This window comes from Dermacentor silvarum, chromosome 10 (genome assembly GCF_013339745.2).
Source record: "Dermacentor silvarum isolate Dsil-2018 chromosome 10, BIME_Dsil_1.4, whole genome shotgun sequence".
NCBI lineage: Eukaryota > Metazoa > Arthropoda > Arachnida > Ixodida > Ixodidae > Dermacentor > Dermacentor silvarum.
In genome coordinates, this window is record NC_051163.1 from 157,580,757 (window position 1) to 157,599,499 (window position 18,743).

The window sequence follows — 18,743 nt, forward strand, 5'->3', positions numbered from 1 at the left end:
TTCGAACAGCGTTTCAACAGATTTCCCACCGCGTGCAGGCCAACCGGCTCCTGATGCTCAGAAATAAGCTCTTAGAAGAACGCAGTTTTGTCGAGAAGTGCGTCAACTTCGACAGTGCGTTCCTCAGGGGTTTACTTGAGAAGCTCGGGGATGGTGTACTACTGGGGTACTACTTAGCGACGAGGAAGGGAAACTTGTTCGCAATGATCGAGCAACTAGGCAAGCCCATGTTCTTTCTGACCCTCAATCTGTCCGAATTCCACAATGAGCGCCTGCTCGAAGTCATCGAGAAAGTCAAAAGAGCTGGTCGAGGCGCGCTGCCGCAGGGTCGATGCCATAGCAGGGTCAATCCCACAGCACGTGGTATCTGCATATTTTTTACGCAATACATTCGTTGCCTCATTCCAGACAGCTAGCATATCCTTCCCCAAGGCGCTGAGTCGTGCTCTCTAAAGGGCTGCAGAAAATAGCGCCTCTTCCTCCTCACAACCTGTCACAGCTGTCCCCGATTCGTCGTCGGCGCGAAGTCGATCGACGGGGTAGACAAGCTGGTTGGTCGTTCCGTACTCAAGCGAACACAGTGAAGAGAGTCAGAGTCGGGAGTAAACAAAAAACAAGATATTTATCGGCTGATAAATATACACAAATTAATAAAATAAAATACACTAGACAAACTAACACAACTGAACTTAATATAACACAATGATGAAGACAAATAAATACGAGCAATTAACAGTAGATATAAAAATGAAACAGTGCGAGGATCAAATACACAAGAATACACTTAACAGTATTTCGCTAAAGCAAAGTTCAAAAGAAATCAAAGTTAAAAAGAAAACAAATGGTGTCATACGCGTGGCCAGGCAGCAGCAGCAAGTCCATAAACCGTGAAGTCAGTGCACAAAGCTTTCCCGAAGAATGCTGGCGGTCCGATCTTGTCGAGGTGAATGCGAATTGCTGAGCTGGGTTTCCCGGGAGTCTAGATTTGACGTCTTCTTTCAAGCAGGTTGAGCTAACTTGAGGCAAACTACCATGAGCTTCGTTGCAGGCGCTGGTTTGACGTCTCGTACGTCAACAAGTTCCTCGGAGTTCCGACGTGGCCAGGCGATACTGGACGGCACTAGCCCCCCGACGGCTTCTCAGCAGCGCATGGGTTCAGCTTCTAGACTAATCAGCAGGGCCCAAAACCTGCGCTTAAATAGCCTCTCCTTTCCCTATTTCCCTATGTAGGGAAACTGCCGGTATGTAGAGTTCTCCTAATTCACGACTCTTAGCTCCCAACAGTCTTGGCCACACCCTTTTCACCATGGACGAAAAGCGGCAGATTCTCCTCTCTCTCAAGGTCAAGGGCCAAGGTTGAACCCGGCATACCACACAGACATACACGCACACTTCTGGGTCCGTAATCGGCGTGTCGCGTCTCGAATCGAGATGGCACCCCGTGAGGCCACGACGCTTTTGACGCCCGTAATTCGGCGTGTCGCCAATCAGCGTCAAAACCACTCTCAAAAATATGTCGCTCCGTGGCAGTCACTAATCGAAATTATACGCCGCAAAGTGAGTGTACCACGTTTTTGGCGGCCGTTAATTGGCGTCAAAAACCACTCTAACTCTCGAAAATATGCCGCTCCGTGACACAACCACAATCTCTCTCTCTCTCTCTCTAGCACAGGCTGCACATGCCAGTCCTACGCCATCGAGCTATCATGACATCTAGGTTGCGCGCTCCGCCACATCTCGGTGGTTATGTCACTGCATTCCAGATTAGCGATTTCCCCACCATTGGTACAATTCACAAGAACGCCGAAGAGTTATTGTATATGCTATACTGTAACTCTAGGATGCCGAAAGCGACGTGCGACATCTGCCCCATGCTTAATGGACAACACAAAGAGAGAAAAATATGTGAGCCAAAGGCCCTGCCTTTATGTTTTGAAGCGTCCCAACACGTTGCGCCACTTTTCTTGCGTGCTCACCCACCAATTAGACCAGAGCTTGACTTCAACACTGCAGTAGTGAGTGCCAATGACAAGCACGAGCTCTAAAAGCAGCGACGTGGTGCAGGCACACGGTGGGTGAAAAAGTTCACTTTTCAGGCTGGAATCATCCGACGTTGCTAAGAAAATTGCCGCGATGTGCAGCTGCAAAACACCAGGATAGCACATGTAGGATAGTAACACCATCACGATGTGGACGACTCACTCGCATGACCTAGGTTCTTCAGAGTGGAAAGTTGAACTTGTTGGTGATGCATGATTAGATGAATAAACCAGGGCACAAGGTGGCTAGTAGTGCACATACACAGCGTTATGTCTCTCTGATCCTGTTCAAATTGCGTCCCTGCACTGCACGTCTACCTTGCAGGGTGCTTGACGGTGGACACTGCTTTAGTGAACATCCACCATCTCTAACACAGCTACACTCTAGCACAGCTATGACTCCTTGTGCTGCTGCATGTGGTTCTTTAAGTTACCCTTTCGGTGAAAACCAAGTGAGCAGACCTTGCACTTGAAAGGTGAGTCGCCCTCGTGCTTGAGCTTGTGTCTACGCAGGTTCGCCTTGCTTTTAGCTCTGAATGGGCACTCGGTGCAGGCAAAAGGCTTGGCATTTGAGTGAGTTCCTCTGTGCTCCAACAGGCACTTCCAGTAAACTGTCCAATACGGGCAAAGGTGGCACTGATATAGCTTTTCCCCTGTATGTTTGCACATGTGGGCTCTATAGCATTTCAAGCTCTTATACGCCGCTGGACAGACTTCACACTTGAAGGGCTTCTCTGTGCTGTGCGACACCAGATGAGACTGTAACTTGCCAAGCCTAGGTGATGTGTATGGGCAGAGATGACACTGAAACAGCTGCTCACTTCCCTTTTCATGCACACAGAGCTCTTGGCTAACTCTTCTAGCCTGGTTCCAACTTCTTCCTTTATCAGTGTTGTCACCAGTTGTCGTCGCTGATGGAACTGCAATTTGTAAAGGAAAAGATAACACACTCTCAATTTACAACGAAATTTAAGCAATGTTGTTTTTAGAAACAAAACGATCTACAGTGGTATTTCCGTAGTGATATTCCCACCACCATGATTTTTATTAGCGTGTGCGGATTCATGTCTTTCCTTCCGCTCTCTCTCTGTCATCTTTCAATTACCCTCTTCCTGTCCCCCAGTGCAGGGTAGCCAACCAGACGCTTTTCTGTCTCACATCCCTGCCTTGTCACATTCTTTCCTCCTCCTTTATGCCCACTATTGGCAAGAACCTCTCTCCAAGTAGGTGTTGTGCTATAAGAAAGAAGACGTCCACGAATTTAAATTTTTCTACTGCAGAAGCACTGCACGAAACTACAACACCAGAAGACCAACATCACAGCTTGTGTTGCATCAACAATCTTCACTGCGCTAGGCCGTTACTGATGACGTCTCTCGCGACTTAACACATGCAAGCTTGAGTATAGAAAAAATCAGAGGGCATCCTTAAGAAACGTTTCCAAATTACAGCAGGTTAACGCTGACGAATGCAGAACACAGTTTCCCAAAAGAGTTCCACTCCACAAATTCCAGTTTCAGTGAAGTGATCTTATTACGACAGTATATTTTCTATGAATTTAGACACTGCTAGATGGCATCTTTGGTCTTGCAAAGCAACAAACTATACAAAGACTGCGATTACAGTGTACTGAAGCCATTGAAAGCCGAGTGAGAAAGAAGGTATTCTAGAATATCAAAGACAGATAACTTAAACATAAAAACTGTCATGTCGGTTACACCATTCTGGGGACAAGACAAAATAGCAGAAAACAGGAAAAGAACGAGCGATCTGCCTCGAGGAGAAATCTGCTAGAAACGAAAAGGATCTATGAACAAGACACCCGGATTTAATTATCCTGAAAGTAATATGACATCTGTCTTTTTGTAGTTGCACTGGCTCCAAGTACATGCATTAGACTCTCCCTGCATGGCATGTATGTGCTGCATCTCCATTGAGCTGCATCACATGCTCTAAATATAGGGTGAACTCAACAGAACTTCCGTGTTGTAGTGGTTAAAATATTAGGAAAGTGAACACAACGACCTGAGCTTGACTCCTTGCAGGGGGAACGCATGTTTTTATCCTCGTGCCTTTTGTTTACGGTACAATAATGATTATTGTCATGAAAACTGATACAAATTGTGATTACTGGTACGGACTTCATGAAGTTATTAGATGTCTAATAACATGGTGTCAGCACAGCTACCAAAGTTTTCAAGAAGTTTACATTCAAATAATGTTTAAAGTCAGACTTCTTTCAGACATTGTGATTATACTTAAGATTTCTTACCACTCGGAATGTGCTCATTTTCAGTGCTTTTGTTTTAACATCTTATTTCAAGATGTATCAGTCACAAAATAAACCGCTATACATAAAATTGCATCCTAATCAGTGGTGTTCTGAAAGCATGTAATACCTAAATTATTGCTTCATACCTAAATTATAACTTGCCATTTTTAGACTGAACCTGAAATATCCAAAATATGCACCTTCCTCCAAGCTCTCCACTTCTGTAATTTAGACCACAGGGAGAAAAAAAAGAAAAAAAAAAGTTGTGGTTGCTTAGTGTTGTGCTGCGAAGCACGAGGTTGCGGGATCCAATCCAGGCCACGGTGGCCGCATGTCGATGGGGGCGAAATGCAAAAACACCCGTGTACTTAGACTTAGGTGCATGTTTAAGAATCCCAGATGGTCCAAACTATTCCGGAGTCCCCCACTACGGCATGCCTCATAATCAGATTGTGGTTCTGGCATGTAAAACTTAATAATATTTCTTTTAGCCACGAAAAAAAAAATGTAGGTTTGGTGCCATGAATATTACCCATAGCAATATTATACGGGCAAACCACGGTTTCGCAAATGTGAAAACGGATATGCGCCTATTGTGCAGGATGCATTTGTGCAGGAAGCTTGCTGCTACTTATTACAGCAAGCATCCAGTACCTTCTAATTCCTTCTTTAGGCACTCGAAGCAATAGTAGTCAGGTTAAGGAGTATCCACAATTAAACCTCCTGATACTTTGTTATTGAGTTCGGACAGCTTTTCAATGCAAGCAAACTGGTTTAGTTGTGCACCTTGAACTTCCGCTGAAGCATTCACGTGCTTTGTACATTACTTGTACTGAACGTAATGTGCAGTCGACATTTCATACCGTGCCTGGCATTGCTCGTAAAAGAATCCCAATGGCAATGTTTATGAGCGTGTCTAAAAACTATCTATCAAATGGATAAGACATCTTTGGCCTGGTGAGGAAAGAGTTCAAGAAGTATTAAAAACCATCTTTACCTCTTTTTATATTATAAGAGCTGTGACTGTTTTTATCTGAACAGAACCACCAGACCAGCCGTACAATTCGTTGTGCTTTATAACACTTCGGAGTGGCGTACATTGCAGACATACAGATGACAAAAGCAGTGCAGCAGCACGCGGTGGCTAGAAACTCCTTGTCATCACATGCTTAGGTGTCTTTCTAATGATTCCCTGCATCTTTTTTTTTCTTTTGCTAGCCTATGAATTTCACGAGAGCCTTTGCCCTAGAGTTATTTTTTTTCCTCTACAATTGTAACATGCCCTCTTATAAGGCTAGTCCTTGTGCAGGCTATCTAGCCTGTTTCCAACTTTTTTGTTTTTTGTTTCCAGCCTGTTTGCGAAGCGCTCAAAGGTGCAGGTGAACACTGGCAGTACTCATTTTACACATTGTCTCCTAGCACTGCCATCACCTCCAAGATTCACAGCGCACACATGCTGCCCGTTCGCTACAACATCCTCCTTCCATGACCTTGCAGCACGCTGCACTGCATCTCCAAGGTTATGTCGTAGTATTCTGAATCTGACAGCTTCGGTGTCATTGGCGCTGTTCAACAGGGCGCGCTATAATTACTGTATACAGTAAGTCTAGGGCAAGGGAGGATGTCCCATGCGCATAGCCAACCAAAAAAGTAAGCAAAATGTGCATTTCAGATGGCCTGCTTTTATTATGCTTCGAATCATGCACACAACGTTCCACCACTCTTCCTGTGTGCTCAGCTACCGTTTACACCACAGTCAGACCTCAATGCTGCAGTTGTGACTGCCACAGAAAATCACGATGTCGAAATGCTGCTACATGGTGAAGGCACACGGTGGGTGAAGAGGTACACATCGTCGGCAGCAGTAATCAGACGTAGTTAATAACTGCAGCAGAGTGCAATTGCAAAACTCCAGGATAGCACAGGAATATTCACACCATCACGATGTGGAGACTCTCTCTTATAGCCAAGGTCCTTCACTACAAAAAGTTGAGCTAGGTGGTGATGCATGATCAGATGCAAAAGCAGCGTACAAGACGCACAGGAGTGAAAATACAAGGCGCTATGTCTCCCAGCTCCTGTTCAAACTGTGTCCCTGCGTAGTACATTCATCTTGCTGTATGTGTGTTGGTGGACACCACTTATATGTACACCCACAATTTTAAGTAAAGCTATGACTCCATGTGCTGCTTCATGTGTTTTTTTAAGTTATGCTTTTGGCGAAAACCAAGTGATCAGACCTTGCACTTGAAAGGACGATCATCTGTGTGCATGTGCTTGTGTTTACGCAGGTCCGTCTTGCTTTTAGATTTATACGGACACTTGGTGCAGGCAAAACACTTGGCATTTGAGTGACTTCTTCGGTGGTTCAACAGGCCATTCCTATAAACATTCGAATATGGGCAAAGGTGGCACTGAAATAGCTTTTCTCCTGTATGTTTGCACATTTGGGCTTTATAGCTTTCAAAGGCCTTGTACGCCACTGGGCAGACCTCACACTTGAAGGGTTTCTCCATGCTGTGCTTTACCAGGTGTGATTTTAACTTGTAAAGCCTAGGTGTTGTATATTGGCAGAGATGACACCGGCACAGCTGCGCTCTTCCCACAGCCCTGCCTGTGCCACAGACAGTTCGCTCCTCGATGTTGTCACCAGTTTTCGCAGTTGGAACTCAAATTAGCAAAGCAAAAATCACATGCAATTTACTACGAAAATTTCATTCTTAAAAAATGATCAATAGTGGTGCTTTCCTAGTTTTATTACAACCACCCTCCCGATTATAATTAACCTATTTGTGTGCCAATGGCTGAGCAACCATGGCCTCTCGCAAAATTTGTGCTGCAAAATAACAAACTAAGCGTCCAGGCAATATTTATTTTTCATTACAGCAGTGTTGCTAAAAAATTCCAACATCATCTTGTGTTGCATCATCAAGAAATTCGACACAGAGCCAGGCCGGTACTGATTTGTCTCACGACTTAGCACATACAAACTTGAGTGTAGCAAAAATCAGAGGACATCCTTACGGAAAGTTTCCGATTTACAGCAAGGTGATGTTCAGGAACAGTGGACACCGCTTCCCAGATTTCAACTGAGAATTCCGGATTCAGTGCAGTGATCTTACAATTCCTATAAGATCACTGCACTGAATTGGGAATTCATGAAGTCAAAGTGTGCATTTTCTAAGCCTTTCGGCACAGCTGGATGGCAGCTGTGGTCTCGGAAAGCAACAAACTATACACAAACTGATTGCAGTGTACCGAAGCCAATCAAATCCCGAGTGCGAAATAATATAGGAGATGAAAGACAGTGAAGTTAACCACAATAACTGTCCAGTTAGGTACACTTTTCTGGAGACAAGACAAAAGAGCAGTAAACATAGGCGTAAAAAAAAACCCATGGATCTGCTCCAAGGTTAAATCTGTCCAGGACGAAAAGGATATCTCTGAGCGTGTCTCAAATTTATTAATCCTACAAGTAATACGACATCAGTATTTTTGCACTCTTGTATAGTATAATTCCAAGTACACGCAACGTTCGATCTCCTCTCATCGCACATGAAAAGCCCACACCTTCATTGAGCTGTGTAACTTGCTTCAAATATGGAGTGAATTCAAGGAGCTGCTGTACTGCAGTGGTTTAAGTATTTAGCTCATGAACGCGAAGACATGCAATCAAGTCCTTGTAGGGAGTGGCACTCCCCCCTTATGGCTTTCTCCAATAACTTTCTAGTTTGTAGTAGCTTTCTCCAATAACGCTGTAGATGTCCTTGCTCGATCCTGCACTGTGGATTCAGTTGAATATGGTTTACAAAGTCATCAATGTTTCCGTAAGTATTCGGATACTACCTGTCGTTAAATCCCAGTAGAGGTGCAAATGTCAAAATAATGGAATACAACATAACTTCAAATATCAAAGCAAATATCAAATAATGATGCACATATATGTCGCCAACTTTTTTTTTCTTTTTACATTAACATGTCTGAACATTAAAGCTACAGTAGTGAGCAAAAGATATTGACACATGTACTTATTTATCCTTTTCTCGGGGACTGTTCTCGCTAACAACTTAAGGTTATCGCTCAGTGCAAAATATGCCTGCATGATTAGGAACTTACTCGAAGGTCATCGTTGCTTCTATCTGCTGAATCTGTGGTCACCAATCCTTGTGCATTCTGATTCTATGCGCGACGTGAATTGTGTAGTATTTTCTGAAAGGCATGCGGGCACCAGCAATTACGCTGCAACCTTCGACGAGTCCTGTATGAAAGACGATGCGCTCGACCCACAGATCAGATTTCTACAATCGCCGACTGTGTTCGGCCCAACCGTTGTGCTTCAAGTGTCGCTTGCTTTTGTGGGCACAGGCTCGCCCAATAAATAGTTAGTTTCATCATTCACAGTTTTGCTACTGTGTTCTTGACCATCACTACAACATGACATCTGCAGTGAAGGAAGGGACATTTTACTTTTTTGGAGCAGATAAAATGCTACTTTGCAGCAGCTATTGGTGCTTCCGAAGCAGATGGCAAAATATGCCATGTCTCATACATATTAATATATTTTATGATAAACATAGTACATACAATTATCGACGCACATTGCAAAAAACAAACAATTAAGAAAATGGATCGAGAATCCACCCTAACGGCTTGGGACCAGTTTCGCAGAGGCTTCCTACAGACTTTCACAAGCATCATGCATAAAGAGTGAGCTCAAGCTCTGCTGGAAGCCCAGATGCAGCTATCAAATAAGAATGTCACAATATTTACCGAGGAAATGACTGCTATTCCGCCACACTGACTCCGACAAGTACGAAGAAGATTCGTTTCCTTATGTGCGGTGTTAAGCAAGAGCTCTTCACCGAACTGATGCACAACCCGCCGATGATCATAGCTGAATTTCTGACAGAGGCGTTGTCGATTGAGAAGACACTGGAAATGCACACCAACAATTCAACCGCCGCTTCATCACAGATTGCACAGAAACCCACGCACTCTGCTCCAACGATTTGCGGGAAACCATCAGGTCCGTTGTGCGAGAAGAACTATGGAAGATGTTCCCATCGTTACAACCTGAAGTTGCACTGATTGCTGAGATTGTTCGTAAAGAAATTCAGCAGTCAATAAGAGTTACTGAATCAACACAGCCTCAGCCAGAAGTGATGAACTATGCTGCTGCCACTCGCTGTCATGTTCCTCATCAACGCCTGCATGAAAGCCCCATGAACCCGCAGTTTCATCCTACGCCACTGGCGCTGCCAGCTCACCCAACCATCACCCAGTGCAACTACGCAGGAGGATAGATGTCTGGCACGCTTCCGACCACTGCCCACTCTGCTACCATCGTGGAGAAGCGGGCCACGTCTACCACCGGTGCCCATACCACAAAATGGGACTACGATGGTTTGTCATTGATGCACTGCGACCATAGCTTGACAAACCACCTCGTGACATTGCTGACTGTCTCGCCGCAACACAGTGGACAACCTGACGACCTTCCCACTCACCGTCACAGGTCGCTACATCTCACCGCAGCGCCACCTGTACAATGGCCAAGCACAGGGCCGGTCGATCAGCCCTTGTCCGGAAATTTGAAAGCAGCAACTGATGGAGGTGTGGTTGCTGTTCGTCGAAATGCCGAACACCCTCCGCCACCAACGACGTTGCAAGAGCCACCTCGATGACGACTCAATGAAACGCTGCCTAAGCAAGACATGACAACACGACAAAATGCATGTGGGATAATGCAATCCAGCCATGATCCGACAGCACGACCCAATTGCAATGAAAAGCGAAGAACCACCAACCTCGACATGCTTCTCGTCGGCCAAACCATCATCGCCACTCTAGTAGACACAGGAGCCGACTACTCCAACATCCGTGCATCCTTTGCATCCAAGTTGAAAAAAGTCGTGACGGCCCTTATGATGATCGTGACAGCTGGAGGACAATGCCGACTGGAATCTGCATGGCAAGAGTTACAGTACAGTCGCCGACCGATAAATCGGACACCGATAATTCGGACATGCTCGGTAATTCGGGCATGCTCGGTAATACGGACAGCTTCGCAGCACCGCCAATGGCCCGTAGAGTTAATGTGTAAAGACAACTGATATTTCAGAGAGCCGCCAGCTCTACATTCGATTATCTGGACTCCGTCCGTTACTGTAGTGCACGTGGATTCTGGCGTCATTATCTCCTCTGGCAACCTCGATGAGACGAAGTATGGCCTCAGACATTACATGCCTGAGATCAAATTACAAATGCTGATCTTGGAGGCTTTGTCTGAATTGTGAGGTCGCGTCAACATCGCAATCATCACATCCTATTCCGGCATCCCAGCACATGGCCCGCTCTCGCCATTCTGTTTACTTGGCGTCCCAGACAGCACTTTGCTGGCTCCAAGAAGTCCACAAGTCTTGTGAAGTTATCGACAGGCTGCGTCAAATGGGACCAACGGTCCCCTCACAGTCCGAGTCCGAATGAGTCTTGAGTCGCAGTCCGAATGACCCCGACTCCGTAGGTGCAGAGCCTGAATTTCCACCTACCACAACGAGCTCAAATGCGGACATCATTTGACCTGCTAGGCTGCGATGTGCCGATTCCTGCTGCCGTTACACTTGAAAACTTTCCAGATGTCGAAAGCGCGGTGTTGTGTGCCGAACTGAATGACAATGAAATAATTGAGCAAGTTCTCCCACCGTCATAACAGCGACTCTAACTCGGATGTGGCGGGCAGATCTGACTCAAGCCTTTGCAGTCCTTGTATCAACGTACAGCGATGAACAGAAAACCGGCAGAAATATAAGCATACTTAGTTGCACGTAAGCGGAAGTATGTGCAGCAACGAATCAACCACTGCTTCCTTGCACAGGGGCATTAAAACGTAAATAAAATTATCTTTTTTCGGCACATTCGTTTTTTTGGAACTTCAATAGTTCAGACTTATTTACGTTCCCAATGAAGTCAGAATTATCGGTCGTCGACTGTACATGACCGGACTTACACCGCGAGCTTCGTTATCCTGCAAGAGTGTTCACGCGACGTAGTTGTTGGTATGGACTTTCTGAATCAACACGGCGCAGTCATTGACCTAAAAATGAAGTCGATAACAATGTCCACAGACCAAGCGACACAGCCGAAGAGGCCTTCGAGTCAGCGTGCCTTAAGTGTACTTGAAGACCACGTCAGCATTCCGCCTTGCTCCAGCATCATGATTTTCGTCAGGCCAAAGCAGCTAAAAACGTGAAAGTCATCGTCAAGAATGACCCAACACCTGCACTCGGCTGTGAAATCAGCGCTGCAAGGGGAATCGTCCAGTTACACGGAGGAAAAGCGCAGGTAATCGTGACGAATTTAAGCCAGGAATATGAACAGCTGAACAAGAGCACGAAGATCGCATACACTAAGAAAGTTGCAGCTGTCAGCGATGCATTTGTCCTCTCCAATTCTACTAAGGAAAAGCAAGAACAGCTGAAGAGTCTGCATGCGCGAGCATGTTGCGCGTAAGTTAGGCTGGGCTAAGAAAATCCTGGGCTGTGTAAGAAAATTGGGCTGTGCCCGAATCCATCGGCGACTGTACTTACTTGCATAGAATGTCAAATTTCAATGTAACGAAATTTTGATAAAACAAAGCAAATTGCCGAATTTACCAAGTTTGCTAAATCAAGGTTTAACTGTACAACCTTAAAGGGCCCCTCACCATGCAGGCCACATCGCAAATTTCGTTTACACGCTGGAAGTAGTTACGAGCCGTCTAGGAAGCTTTCTACCTCAATAACTTTTCAAATTGGTTCATTAATAGCCGACATACCGTATTTACTCGAATCTAGGCCGACTCCGATTCTAAACTGACCCCCCAAAAGTTCGAAGCCAGAAAAGAAAAAAAAAAATTTACCTTGAATTTAGGCGGAACGAAAAAGCGAGGACAACATTCGCAAAATGAAACAGCATTTATTAAATATGAACATGCCGAGCTCATTCTATGTCACCATCGCTGCTAGCCTCGTTGCTATCTTCCTTACTGCTGACATCTTCAAACAGTGCACTATATTCAGTACCATCAAGCGCATTAGAGATGCTGCACTTTTTGAAGGAGCGCACAATCAATGTTCCTGGGTAAATGCCATCCTCGTTGCGGCGCACGCAAGAAGCATCTCCCGTGGCCTCGTCAAATGACAGACGTTTTTCTTATCGACGCTGAAGTTCCGCCCGGCTTGAACATTTTATTTGACGATGCCTCTACGGCTAGCACAACTACCGTATTTACTCGATTCTCACGCGCCCTCTATTGTAATGCACACCCATTTTCCGTGATGAAAAAAAAAAAGGCCCTTTACAGTACCGCGCATCTCATACTTTAAACAGAAATACAACTTTCTGTCATTTGGAAAAACATATTTCCTCCCGATGCACTGAAGTTGCGATGAATAAAAAAAGTTGCAGTTTCGCCCGAAAGGCTATGTGTCGAATGCGATAGCAAATTAGTAGGCTGCTATACAAAGTAAGGATAGCAGTTATTTCGGCCGTATATAGCAAACATTCGCTTACTAAATAAATTAACAAGCACGGTGTCACGCATGCACAAGCAAACATGAACACATCTCGCTTGTTGACCGCGGAAACGAAGCGCGGCGAGCGAATTGACCTTCGTGCTAGCATGCCTCTCACTTCAACGCGACCTACAAGCGGCAAAAACACGGCGCGCGGCGGACTTTCCCCCGTTTTATTTCCCCATCGCAGATTACTTTCAAGATAGGGCCAAGGCGATCGTATCGCCGAAGCGGATCGTTGCAGATTACGTCCTGCTTCGGTCCACAGAAACCGTTCCGCATTGCTAGAGTGACCTAGCATTGCTTTGCTGGCGAAAATCCTCTCCTTCTGTTTGCGCCAGTACCACTCGCAAGTTTCGTATTCCCCGAACGCCCGTGATGCGGCCCGATTTCTGTCCATCTCCGCACACATGATCACTTTCCTTTTAAATGCAGCATCACGATGAACTCCGTACTTCATGCTGATAGAGCAGGCGCAGAGAACGTGAAGACAGACGGTAGACTATGGCCTAAGCACACGGAGGAAGCTACGGCATGCTACGGTAGCTAGGCTAGAGAGTAGCTAGGCTTGACCAGGCTCGATGCACGTGCGAGGCGGCCATTTTGAAATGCCGACGGCTATATGGTAACGTAGATTTAGGGTCGTGTTAAAAGTGCACATTAGATTCAAGTAAATACGGTATTCGTTAGAAAGCGGCACTATAGTGGCATCGCCTGTTTGGTGCCATTACGATAACACCACACCGTGCGCCGATGCTACACCATACCGATCATGGAGGAAGAAAAATATAGGAGCGAGCATTACGTCATGCAACCAGCCTTGGCAGGCGAACGCTTTGTGTAGCCGGCAGTGGTGGCCCAACACGTGACCTCTTGCGTCAAGATCACGGAGAATCCGACATTTGTCGAGATGTTTGGTTACTGGTAGTTTTTATTCGATGCGCGCCTGGCCGGCAGCTGCGCACATGCAGGGAGCGACAAGATTTTTCCTTGTTTTTTTCTTTTTCCTAGTTTTTGTTGTTGTTTATTTCAAGAGTTTCTAATGGTTTCGAATGGGTATCGAAAAAAAAGAAACAGCTGGGAGTACTAAAACCTACTGTGCGCTCTGACGAAACTCCGTGCTGTGACGTTTTCATCACGTGTTAGGCCACCACAGTCGGCAACAATCAGGTTGCGATATGCTCCCTCCTATATTTTCCTTCCTCCATGATACCGATACTACGGATACGACGCAGGTCAAAATGGCGACGTCCCTCGTGTACTTCAGTTGGCTACTGGCGCGGCTAGTAGCAGCCGTCAGTGGCGCACCGACGGGGGGGGATTCGGGGGTTGTAACCCCCCCCCCCCCCCCGAGGCCGACTTAACCCCACCCCCCTTTTGTTTAACCCCTTTTCTTACGCATTTGAGTGCTGCAACTAAGATGTAAAACGCCCAATCGTCTGCACACTCGCAAAAAGCGCATTTTTTTACAATTTCCCGTGAAGAAATCGAAATTAGTGCTGTTTAGATGGTATTGGCAAACTGTCAACCCTGGCAGAGATCCTGGGTGCGCTACTAGCAGCTGTGATACTGACTTTGCTAGATGGCGCTAAAACTGGCGCGATTTTTAAAATCCTCAAATCTAAGCCGACCCTAGAGTTTTGTATATGATTATTTGAAAAAAACTTTAGGCCTACATTCGAATAAATACGGTAAATATTTCAGTGCCACGAACCTATGATTTCAGGAGACAAGCTTCACGCCAACATAGGCACTCTCTCCACTTGCCGCGTCTAGCCTCCGCAAGCGAAATTCCTGCCCTGCGTTCTCCCATGCCGGAGCTGGAGAATAGCGTGACGCATACGTATAATTGTACATACTGTAAGCATTTGTGCAGACTTCATCTTCATCTGTACAAAACCATCATCAATCATCGGCTTGTGTTCTTTTTCGTCGGCGCCATCTTTCCTTTTTGGAATAAAGTGTCGTCTCGACCAAGGTATTTTAAGTGGTGGAAGTACTTTAAGATCCCTTCGACCACAAACCACTTCAAGATCTCTCCTGGAGCTACGTTCGGGACGCCGCTTACGCCAAGAGGCTGTCATGTCGCAAGACCAGCCTGCAGCGTCCCCCTGCTCAGTTCAAGTGCCAGCCACCCTCAGTCCTAGCCCTACCAACAACGGGTATTGCGATCCCGAAATCTTCTCTGGCTTGCCTGGTGAGGACGTTGAAGACTGGCTCGACAATTACGATCGTGCCAGCGAGTATAAGAACTGGAACGAGACATCCAAGATAACAAACGTACCATTTTACGTCCCTCAAGTAGCCAAGACAAGGTTTCTTAATCATGAGAGAGACTTCCGTGATTGGTCTTCTTTCAAGGAGCAGCTACGGCGCATTTTTGGCACACCCACGATTCGCTCGGAAGTTGCGAAAAAGAGGCTGTCTGAGCGTGTCCAGCATTATGGCGAGTCGTATACCTCGTACATTAAGGACAACCTTGCGCTTTACCGCCGTGTCGACAGTGCCATGCCAGAAACTGACCACGTGCGACACCTTCTTAAGGGTATAGGATCTACTGCTTTCAACGCACTCACCGCGCAAAACCCTTCGACGGTGTCGGACATCATCTCAATGTGTCAGCACCTCGACGCCCTACAATCAATCTGCTTGCAACCAGACTTTTCCGACAGCCCCCTGGCAAACAGTATTGAGCTCCGGTCCATCATTCGAGCCATAATTCGTGAGAAATTGCAAGCGCATGGCTCACCACCTTGCAGCAGCGCTCACGTGCAACCTGCTTCTACTGACCTGCGCGGCATTATTAAAGAGGAATTGACCTCCCTGCAGAACGCCTACCATGACAACGCTTCTCCTTGCCCACAACCGGCTTCTACTGCACAGGCTGCTGCACTGCCAGCCTCACTGTCTCCGATTACACCGTCTGCGCCTGTTCACGATCTCCTGGCGCCTTTATTCGTCCGAGCACCGAACCCGCCTTACTACTCTACCTGGCGTTCGTCGAGGCCTATATGCTATTACTGCAGTTTTCGAGGACATATCTCCTGGTTTTGCCGATGCCGCCAGCAAGACGAACATTGTGGTTACGCTGCCTTTGAACGCAACGAGCCACCTCCTCCTCGGGTCTAGTGCCCTTATGCTGATAATCCTCCGGCTCGCTCATCTCCATCTCCTCCTTGGGTCTACTGCCCTTATGCAGATAATCCTCCCACTCGCCGATCTCCATCTCCGGCCGACTTCTCCAACACCGCCCAAAACAGACGTGCCTCATGATGCCGCTCCCCATTGCCACCCCGACGTTCTGTTTCACCACTTTGGCCTGTCTCCCAACTCCATGTCCAGCGATCGGAAAACTAACCAGTGCAGTTTTTGGAAGGAAAACTGCATCGCCGCGAAATCCTACAAGTCCTCCTGAACGTCCATCGAACATGTTATTGGTGTCTGTGGAGGGTATGCGTTTGTTAGCTTCGATTGACACGGGAGCTACTATATCTGTTATGCGTGCAGACTTGTGCTCTCGTCTGCGGAAAGTGAAGATGCCTTATGTTTCATCATCCTTGATAGGGGCTAATGGAGCAATCATTCAACCATGAATGATTGGGGCTAATGGAGTGGGCAGTGGAGCAGCGCTTGTTGCAGTATGCTTCATATGCATCATTTCTTCGCTCCTCAGGTGTTGCAGATCCTGGCGATTGTTTCAACGTTGGCGCCCCTGCATATCTACCTTCAGGCTGACGCTTGCGCGGTTGCTGATCATGACCATCGTGGTTCTGTCAACAGCACATGTGCTGAGACCAACGTGCCGCCTTCACACAGTTGGCTGCTGGACAGGAAGCTTATTGGTTCTGGGACGACAATACCGAAGGAAACGGCCATGCCCGGTTTCTTCATAAGCAACGCGCGGATGGGCTACCATTTTAGTGGGCAGTGGAGCAGCGCTTGTTGCAGTATGCTTCATATGCATCATTTCTTCGCTCCTCAGGTGCAACAATTTGGTCTTGTACGCTAGACGGAGTGACAATCGCTCCCTTTTGCTGGTCCCCTGCCCACTTGTTTTGTTCGATAGTGTGTGTGACTGCATTAATATGAGTCTGCTGTTGTTACAATGTGGCGATGTCGAGGAAAACCCAGGGCCCCCAAAACCTCAAAAATCAAGCCAAGATGTCGTTGCTTCTAATAGTGTTAATGAGACATAAAAAAAAACAACAGGTGAGCTTGCTAAAGGCCAGACTGAGTTAAAAAAGGACATGAAGGACGTCAAAACATGCCAACAAGCTATTGAAAGCAAACTAACTGGCATTTACCGCCGCCTCGAATCACTCGAAAGAAAATCGGAAACGCTTGACAATGTCTCTAGTGATTTGGTTAAAGTTCAACAGTCAGTGGAAAGCTTGGAAAAACAGCAGGTCACCCTAATAGCGCGTCTAGATGATCAGGAGACAATCAAATTTTTTGTGGCATACCTTACTCCCACGAATCATGGCTGCAGACCGAAAAGAAAACAATCTCTGCCTTGTCGTCTGTGATGGAAAGTGATCTGCCACCGAACTCGGTTGAATGCGCGCACCGTATCGGGGCCTTTTCGGACGGGAAGTGCCGCCCCGTCATAATGAAATTAACGAACTTTAAGGTCAAGGAAACCATACTTTCGTCGCGCAGCAAGCTGAAAGCTAACGACATTTCTGTGTCTGAGGACTTCTCGCCCGCTACAAGACACGCTAGAAAAAAGCTTATCGAATTTGGTAAGCGCCAGCCCAATTCTCCCCCGTTTCAGATCAGATTTAATAAGCTTTTTATTGGTAGCCAATCCTCCTTGTACGACCCAACGAGTGACAGCATCAAGCAAATTAAGCACGCACTCCCTGATGGCGTGGCCACAGGCGTCAGTTCAGGCAGTTCGTTTGCTACGTAGGAACACGCGAGGGGTAGTGGCATTTCTTCGGCAGCGCATGTCCCAGTGCTTCTTGCTAACGTAAGAAGTGTGATAAACAAGTGCGATGCACTTAACGCTATCGTTGACAACTGCGGTGCCGGTGTCATCGCGTTAACTGAAACGTGGTTGCACCCTCAGGTGTACGACTGTGAAATTTTAGACATATCCCGCTTTCATATCTTCCGTTGTGATCGCATGGCTGGCCATGGCGGAGGCATACTGCTTGCCATTTCGAAATCTTTGCCTTGTCATAAGGTTAACTTTCACAGCGACCTAGAAATAGTGTGCGCCAGCGTTGACCTAGGCCATCAAAAATTTATTTTTGCTGTTTGTTACCGCCCGCCCTCTTACCCGTCTTCCTTCACTGCCGAACTTCATGATGCACTAAGCACACTTTTTGTACTACATCCAAAAGCGCCCATTATATTAATGGGGGACTTTACCTTTTCGAATATAATTTGGAACGCTGATCCACCTGCTTGTTATGCATGTTCTTCAAAGCGCAATAATTTTCTTGATCTTTGTTCTTTATTTTCTTTAACTCAACTAGTATCTGAACCAACAAGGATTTCAAAGGAAACTGCCAATATCTTAGACTTGATATTGTGCTCTCCTCCTGACCTTATTACGGATGTTTCATGTATACCTGGTGTAAGCGACCATCTAGCTCTTTCATATAACGTTACCTCTCCTTTGTTAAAGCCAGCTGTGAAAAATAAGTTAATATATGACTACAACAAGGCAAATGTTAATAATATAAACTTGGAACTATCAAACTTCTTTGATCTCTTCTTAAGTAACTTCGACGATCGCACGGTCGACAATAACTGGATCATATTCAGAAACAAAGTACATGAACTAACTGATAAGTTTCTTCCATCGCGTATAATAGCATCGAATTCTAAGGTGCCTTGGATTAATTCCTGCCTAAAGCGGCTTTGCAATCG

At 46.2% G+C, this 18,743-nt stretch overlaps 1 protein-coding gene across 11 annotated transcripts in view; it reads right to left on the bottom strand.

Annotated features, from left to right (window-relative positions):
• Positions 1-1,927: 1,927 nt before the first annotated feature.
• The window catches only part of LOC119431122 (zinc finger protein 233), a 99,802-nt gene continuing 82,986 nt past the window's right edge, over positions 1,928-18,743 (bottom strand). For 4 of the 11 annotated variants that reach the window (XM_037698593.2, XM_049657401.1, XM_049657400.1 and 1 more), the window contains one exon: positions 1,928-2,959. In XM_037698593.2, coding sequence (XP_037554521.2) covers positions 2,433-2,959 — 527 coding nt within the window. In that variant the 3' untranslated portion in view covers positions 1,928-2,432. The other 7 variants (XR_007464032.1, XR_007464029.1, XR_007464030.1 and 4 more) reach the window with 6 other exon arrangements.